We start from the raw sequence: 8,841 nt of genomic DNA, 5'->3' as shown, positions 1-8,841 counted from the left end.
GGGGAGGAGGAAGCGGGAGGCAGGAACGGGGGGTTCTAATGGCCTATGGACTGAAATATAAGATATCTACAGTATCTCAACTTAAGAGACAACACTAACCACATGATCACTAGTTCGAAAACAACGGTTTTGCTGAGAATAATCTTTGCTCCTTCCTGCAACTGCAATCAAATGAATGAAAAACCTCTTCTTTTGAATCTGAACAACAATATTTCTCTCCCTTGTGCTATTATTCAGTATCCACGATTCCTCGGCTGCATGTACATTTTTTACTGGTGACTTTTTTTTTTTTATCTAGTACTGGTGAAATCCTGCATTTCAGGGACTGTTAACAGACATTAGCGAGAGCACAGATATGAGTAACAAGACATTGAAGCAGTTGTTAAATCATCTTGCCTATTTATGGACCTGCTGCGACTGTCACCCCACTCTCCCCAGGTGGATGCTGATTTTTTCCAAACATGTTGTTATCACCCCTCGTAGACACATCACCTTTATCTTCTTCCATTTGAGTAACCGCTGTGCTATTGCTAAAGTCAGTAACCCTCATACACCCAGGAGTTTGTCGCGAACTCCTGGATGTCAACTTCCTTTTTGAACCCCCTTCTCTACTCTTTGGCCGTGTATTCACAGTCAAGAAACCATTTGCCACAGCTTCAATTACTCTTGTGGTTGGAGGCCGACTTCTAGTGCTATGCCTACGTGAGTTCAAGCTAGGTTGCTGCGGCTCCATACTAGCACTATCTGTCACTGTCTTCAACTCACCAGAAACATCATCAGTACTCTTCATGGTACCACTTTGGTCTTCTGTCAATGCTGGCACCAGAATTTCATATTCTGAATCAGGGGGGACTTGAGGTTCATTGAGGTCAATCATTGTCCTAGTTTTAGGTTCTGCATCAGGAAGCTTCAAGACATGACCATCAGGAGAAGCACATTCGGCACTTTGAGAAGGACTGCTCTTTGATGAGTTGCTTGATGACACCTTATCCTCAGACAAAGCTATTGGAATGCTGTTCGGCGATAGGTCATTGCTGCTAGAGGTGTGGCGCATCTCTTGTTCCGTTACTGGAACCATATCACTTCCACGGCTACAAGCCGTTAGTCTCCTACGCCGCTTGGCAATGGGAGCTGCAAAGTCCGCATTGTTTTCTTTCAATCTCTTAAGCGAGTGAGATTTTACCCCTTTTCTTGGCTGCTTGTCTTCACAAATGTTTTTTGTTTTCTTCAAATCATTCACTGGTACAGTAGAAGAAGCAGGATCAGATATAGGAATGTCCTCATTTGAAGCTTCTTGAAACTTCTGGCTTGAAACACTGATTTTGTAACCTTTCCCATCAGAATGCATTTCTCCATTGGAGATAATCCTCGACGAATTATTATGATTCGCCTCTGCTTCATTAACCACAGAAGTACCAACAGAGTCTGATTCATCAGTACACTCCTCTTCACTCTCTTCAGCTTTGTTTCCAGAAGACAATTTGTTTGAGATATCCACTGGAAGACTTGTCAACTCTCTCAATTTAAAGGGTTTACCATCAGAGAGGCTTGTATCTACAACCGTAAACTTCATAACATCTGTATATCGATTAGGAGTTCTAGGTTGAAGATAACAAGGGCGTTGTCTTGTTGGAAGATCATCTTGTTCTAACTTTGTTTCATCTGTTTCACCTTCAGCCTTAAACTCTAGAAGAGTAGGATCTGCAGCAACTTTACCCAAGACATCTCTAAAAGAATCGAAATAGTGGTTCCCTTTGACTAATCTCCTAGAGAACTTTTTAATACCAGGCATCAGAAAAACCAAATCATTCTTGGGATTAGCAGCATAATTCAAGTGTTTAGGCTTCTCTGAGAGCCAACCTGTTGCTAATAGACGGGGCCAAACAGCTTCCCAGAATAGATCAGAGGATCGAGCTTTACTAAGTCGGTAATCTCCAGTTAGAAACTTAATCACTTCTTCAGTTGTAAGAGAGGAGCACGCTTTGCCAACTGGAACTTCTGAGCGTACAGCATGATTGGACCTTGAAAGTTCCAAGGTCATGCATGTAAGATCATATTTACCTTTGCCAATGCCAACTGCTTCAATGAGCTTGTTTACCCCAATCATAGCCTTTAAAGAGAAGACATACTCTTCCAACAATATCTTTCCTTCCCCAAATGCCTTGGAGACCTGTCAAGCAATCAGATTAATTACAGTATTATAAGATATAACAATGACAAGCAGAAAGGGTGCACTGCATGAATACCAAATTAGAAATGAAAATTAACCTACTTGTGTTACAAACACTGAAAAGCCCAAAAACTTGCCACTGATGCTACTCTTATACTCATCACAAATTATACCTCCTCTTAACTAAAGCCTATCCACATAATCAGACAGAGATAATTTGCAATTTGCAGACCTTTATGGTATGAGGTTTCAAGTTTAAGCTCAAACAAAATCCATCCTTGTTATACTTTACACTATGAGCAGTTCATATACATTTCAGTCGATAAAGCAATCTCTAGTTTATTACTCAGAAGAGCAACACTTACTCTTTTCCCTGCATCTACAATAAATTTTTAGAATAATGCACATTTAGTCCAGATAACTAGAACTCTCTACATACAAAACTATCAGCTTGCTGATGATAGGATCATCATAGCTTTTCATAGGACAAGGGAATTTCAAAAATTATAAAACCTAAAGTACCAATGTTGGATAATAAATAAATAACTAACACATACCTTGGAATGCAAATATTCTAGAAAATATTAAGCATCTAAATCAACTAGACTGATGAACAACCCAGAAAATGTTAAAAAGCCAGTGATAAATCAAAATGACACCTATCAGGCAGAATTACTTAGCAGGGGGCACAAACATGAGAAAACACTGGGTATGGTGTATATAGCTTGTCTGAATACCTCAATTAAAGCCTTTTGGTTTTCTTCTGAAATGCGGGGAAGTAGACGAGACATCAGCTCCTGTTGCCTTGATCCAGTGAACATCTTTTGTCCACACACACTCCTTCTGCTTCTCACTTTTCGACATTCTGACCATCTACGGTACTCAGGGGATCCATAAAAATCCCCATAATAAAATGACAAGATGTCACCAGTCCTTTTAGTTTCAACAAACCTCTTAACATGAACAAAATTCTTCTCAAAGATGTACAGACCAAGAACCAAACTTGCCTTTTCAGTATCAGTCCAAAAATCTAGGACACTGCCAGGGACTAAACAATATCGCAGGCCTCTTATTTCCTGTAGTTTGTTTTCAGAAGATAGATTTGATGATTCTACTAGTGTCACCTTACTCTGCAAGATCATTTCTGATGGCTCTATTTTTACTGTGATATTGTCCGTTTCTGAATGCATGTTGGTTAATCTGGTACTTTCAGGTTCTGAGGGTGCACTATCATTGGCTGCATTTATTGAATCAACCAGATCTTCCAACTTCTCATTTTTCATGCTTCCAACTTCCTGATTGACCCACACTAGTGGTATGGGTAATCCCACCATGAAATCCCAGGAAATATCAGCTCTGGTCTCCTGATCAGCTAGCATTTTAGTAAATGAAGTGCAGTCCCCCTGCAGAGGGGGAATTTCAACCTGATACTGGTTCCCAATTCGAGGAGGTATCTCTGGCTCTCCAACCACACCACTCAGATCAGCAGACTCAAAAGAAAGCGACTGATCTGCAGACACATCATCCGTGTGATGTCCATTCACTTCAAATGAATCCATCTGCAAAAGAAAGTGACAATCTGTCATGAGATACAACTATAAAAGCAAAAGATAACTCTTGTGAACAGATTAAGTCCAAAGGTTTCTGATGGGATGGAATCAATAATCTACTCACAATATAATGCTAAGATAACCAACGGAACAATAGAATGCTCGAATTAGTTCTTCAAAGCGTGAAAAGCAAATATGCTGAAGCAGTTAACTTAGTAGGACCCCAAAAAAAAGAGGACAGATTCTGAATCTGTATTGTTGCTTGTACAAAATGTACCCTTTGAGTAAAGCACTCAGATAGTTTAATTTAATATTGCTTGTAACAGTTAGAGTGGCGTGTAAAATAAAAGGGACTTTCAAAAAACTACTCACCATAGATTGCAATGGAGCACCAACACTTCACTAAGTATTATATACTGAGCAGAGTCCTTCAAGAATTCCTTACACAAATATGCAAAGAGGTACCTAATTCATAAAATCAATGAGTTTGACTGACATCTTTCTTCTTCATAGTTTTCTGTTCACATCCTGCTGCCCCTTATCCATCAATGTATTGCCTAAACATCCAGATAGATTGAAGTATAAGTATAGACCTAACTAAATTGATATAATGTTGATGAATAATCAAGTAGAATTCCATTTAAAGAAGGCAGAGGCAAGTCTAATAACCAAATGCAAGATAACTTAAAGAATGCTGTTTAAAAGGAAAAAAACAGAATCATCGAAATCATCGAAACCAGAACCAATGAATCCAGTCATAAATCATCGAAATCATCGAAACTAGAACCAATGGATTCAGTCATAAATCATCGAAACCAAAACCAAGGGATTCATTCATGAATCATCGAAACCAGAACCAATGAATTCAGTCATAAATCATCGAAATCATCGAAACCAAAACCAAGGGATTCCTTCATAGCTCATCAAAACCAGAACCAATGAATGCAGTCATAAATCATCGAAATCATCGAAACCAAAACCAAGGGATTCATTCATAACTCATAGAAAACTTGTGCATTTGAATTAATATCCAAAAAATAAAAACACGAACACCGCACGGCAGAACTCAATTTTTCATATAAATTACAGCAACAGTAAAAGAATTCTTTCAAAAGAAAAACACATACATAATCAGAAGAAATGAAAGATGTACAGAGTGATATAACTTGTAACATCAAACCCCAGATCCCATTTTTAAACAAAAATCAACTCTAATATTAGTAAAAGACACAAACACTAACCGTTTGCCATAAATTCTCAACACAACAAACCCCAAATTTCAAAACAGAAGAAAACAAACAAGCATTCTTATCAAAACCGTAACTGAGAGAAAGAAACTAAAACAAAAAGACAATGTAGAAAAAGCAAGAATCTTTATCAAGTCACACAACAAGAACTTACAAAAAAAATTCCCAATGGTGATCCTTAAATAAAATCAAAACACCATAAACATAACAAAAGTCGAAAACTTGGACAAACCCCACATCCCAAATCTTGTTTAACAAGCAAAACAAGACATCTAAACACCCAGAAAACCATACCCATCCATAACACATAAACAAGTGAGCAAAATAACCCAAAAAAACAAAAAAGGAACGTGTAAGATAAAATGGGTCTACCAGTTATAGATGTAAAACAAATAAAACGTGAACATAAAAAACAAGAAAACTATTTAAAAGAAAAAAAAACATACAAACATATTCAAGAACATGATGTGTTAACATGTATATAACATATAAAGAACCTTCAAAGGTGAAGTTTTTTACCTATAGAGTATGCTTCATGGAGTTGGGGGTGGGTTGAATTCGAAGAAAGAGAGGGGCAAAATAGAGGAAAAATGTGAGACTATTTTTTTTTCTCTTTTTGCTGCATAGAGAGAAAAATAAAGGGGGCGAGGGGGTTTAGACAAGGGGGCCTTTGATGGCTTAAAAATAATATACTTCTACTACTGAGGGGGTTTGGTCCATTTAAAGAAAAAATAGATGATAAAACCAACGCGCTGTTTAAAAAGGTTGTACGTACTCGAGACTTTTATATGACACCTAATAAATTTATACATAATTTAGTTGAAATATATATCATTAAAGAAATGATTTTTAAATTATTATTTTTTTGGTTTGGAAGAAATTATTTTATATTATTAGTTTTAATTAATAGGAGGAAAAGGAATGTTTGAATTTCCCCTTTTTTACTTATATAAATACCTTAATTTTTATCATTTATTGTATTTTGAATTTATTTATATCCTTATTAGCAAATTATTTACTAATATTTACTCTTAATTTTGTCGAAGTTTAAAATATCGACTAGATACATGGTACACATTAAAATCAACTGTATCATTTTGAAAATTTTCGCATACTTAACAAATTATTTATTTTTTACACCAAAGAAGCACGTGAAGAGCCTAAAACAACAATTTTTTATTTTTTTATTTAACAAATTGTTTAGTATTTACTCTTAATTTTTGACGGAGTTTGAACTATGGACTAGATACATTAAACACATAAAACTCACGTAAAATATTTAGATTTCTTAAATCTATTTTTGACTACTGGTTTGAAATTATTTTATGTTATATAGATCGGTCAACGTTTATGTTAGAGTTCTGTTACCGTCAAAAAAGAATACAAAATAATTTATTCACGAGGCAATACAATAATAAATAACGATTTCAAAGTATAAAAAAGAAAATAACTAAAATATTTGGTATAGTAAAAGAGTATATTGTCTCTTTTCCTGAAAAAGAATTGTTCTTTAAAAATAACCTTAATGGAAAAGTACATTTATTGGATGGAGTAAAATCAAAGTGGAATTCATTGACAAATATTTAAAGTTAATACCATTTTTTTATTTAGACATCTAAACTACTCATAGCACTTAAAAATTTGCAGTAGAGATCTATTGTGCAATTTTGAAATCTTTTTGCATACTTGACAAATTATTTATTTTTTACATGAAAGAAGTATGTGAAGAGTCTAAAACAATAATTTTTTATTTTTTTATTTAGCAAATTATTTAGTATTTACTCTTAATTTTGGCAGAGTTTAAAATATGGACTAGGTACATTGTACGCGTTAAACTCACACAAAATATTTATATTTCTTAAATCTATTTTTAACTGTTGATTTGAAATTATTTTCTGTTATATACACGATCAACATTTATATTAGAGCTTCGTTACTATCAAAGAAAAAAATAAAATAATTTACTCACAAGTCGCGACAATAATAAATAATAATCCCAAAGTATAAAAAAAATATAACTAAAATATTTGGTATAGTATAAGAGTATATTGACTCTTTTCCTCAAAATTAGTTGTTCTTTTTTTTTTTCCTACTTTCAAGTTTCTCACTTAATTTTCACTTGAATTTTCATATAATAGTGATAATTTAATAATTTTATTTGTAAATTTTTTCTTATCAAATAATTAGAAAAGAAAAAAATAACCTTAATGGAAAAGTACATTTATTGTATGGAGTACAATCAAGGTGGAATTCATTGACAAATATTTAAAGTTGACACCATTTTTTATTTAAATACGTATACTAAGACTTGTAGCACTTGAAAATATGTAGTAAGGATCAACTGTATCATTTTGAAAATTTTCGCATACTTAACAAATTATTTATTTTTTACACCAAAGAAGCACGTGAAGAGCCTAAAACAACAATTTTTTATTTTTTTATTTAACAAATTGTTTAGTATTTACTCTTAATTTTTGACGGAGTTTGAACTATGGACTAGATACATTAAACACATAAAACTCACGTAAAATATTTAGATTTCTTTAAATCTATTTTTGACTATTGATTTGAAATTGTTTTTTGTTATATATAATGGTCACGTTTATATTAGAGCTCCGTTACCATCAAAGAACAATACAAAATAATTTATTCACGCATCGGCACAATAATAAATAATGATCCCAAAGTATAAAAAAAGAATATAACTAAAATATTTGGTATAGCATAAGAGTATATTGAATCTTTTCCTGAAAATGAATTATTTTTTTCCTACTTTCAAGTTTCTCACTTAATTTTCTCTTGAATATTAATAGTGATAGTTTAAATCTATTTTTGACTATTGATTAAAAATTGTTTTACGTTATATACGTCGATCAACGTTTATATTAGAGCTCTACAATAAAAAATAATAATTTATTTACGAGTCATGACAATAATAAACAGTGATCTCAAAATATAAAAAAGAATATGACTAAAATATTTGGTATAGTATAAAAGTATATTGACTCTTTTCCTAAAAAATGATTGTTCAAAAATAATCTTAATGGAAAAGTACATTTATTGTATGGAGTAAAATCAAAGTGGAATTCATTTATAAATATTTAAAATTGACACCATTTTTTATTTAAACATTTATACAAAGACTTGTAGCACTTAAAAATTTGTAGTAGAGATTGATTGTGCCATTTTAAATCTTTTTGCATACTTAACAAATTATTTATTTTTTACACGAAAGAAGCATGTGAAGAGTCTAAAACAACAGTTTTTTTTATTTTTTTATTTAGCAAATTGTCTAGTATTTACTCTTAATTTTGACGTAGTTTAAAATACGGACTAGATACATTGTACGCGTTAAACTTGATTTTGACTATTGATTTAAAATTGTTTTCGGTTATATACAATGGTCAACGTTTATATTAGAGCTCCGTTACCATAAAAAAATATAAAATAATTTACTCACGAGTCACGATAATAATAAATAATGATCCCAAAATATAAAAAAGAATATAACTAACATATTTGATATAGTATACGAGTATATTGACTCTTTTCCTGAAAATTAATTGTTCTTTTTATTTTTCTACTTTAAGTTTCTCACTTAATTTTCACTTGAATTTTGATATAATAGTGATAGTTTAATAATTTATTTGTAAATTTTTTCTTATCAAATAATCAGAAAAGAAAAGCATAACCTTAAAGGAAAAGTACATTTATTGTATTTATTGTATGAAGTACAATTAAGGCTAAATTCATTGGCAAATATTTAAAGTTGACACCATATTTTTATTTAGACACTTAAACTAAGACTTGTGGCACTTAAAAATCTCTAGTAAGGATCGATTGTGCCATTTTGAAAATTTTTGCATACTTGACA

General features: G+C 32.6%; 1 protein-coding gene across 3 annotated transcripts; it reads right to left on the bottom strand.

Moving 5' to 3' along the window:
* Window positions 1-6: 6 nt before the first annotated feature.
* On the bottom strand, window positions 7-5,634 carry LOC102604919 (uncharacterized). Of its 3 annotated transcripts, XM_015306688.1 has the most exons (5): window positions 5,487-5,634; window positions 4,093-4,277; window positions 2,908-3,729; window positions 397-2,170; window positions 7-325 (listed from the first exon to the last, which is right to left on the bottom strand). In XM_015306688.1, exons 2-4 carry the CDS (start codon window positions 4,093-4,095, stop codon window positions 401-403), a joined length of 2,595 nt encoding a protein of 864 aa, XP_015162174.1. In that variant the 5' UTR covers window positions 4,096-4,277; window positions 5,487-5,634; the 3' UTR covers window positions 7-325; window positions 397-400. The 3 variants fall into 3 exon arrangements, with proteins under 3 accessions (XP_015162174.1, XP_006342785.1, XP_015162173.1); XM_006342723.2 differs by having other exon boundaries at window positions 7-2,170; XM_015306687.1 differs by lacking the exon at window positions 5,487-5,634 and adding an exon at window positions 5,122-5,273 and having other exon boundaries at window positions 7-2,170.
* Window positions 5,635-8,841: the final 3,207 nt, after the last annotated feature.

This window comes from Solanum tuberosum, unplaced genomic scaffold (assembly GCF_000226075.1).
Source record: "Solanum tuberosum cultivar DM 1-3 516 R44 unplaced genomic scaffold, SolTub_3.0 scf00035, whole genome shotgun sequence".
NCBI classification, from domain to species: Eukaryota; Viridiplantae; Streptophyta; class Magnoliopsida; order Solanales; family Solanaceae; genus Solanum; species Solanum tuberosum.
The sequence above is the reverse complement of the archived record's forward strand: the minus strand, read 5'-3'. Positions and strand labels throughout refer to the sequence as shown.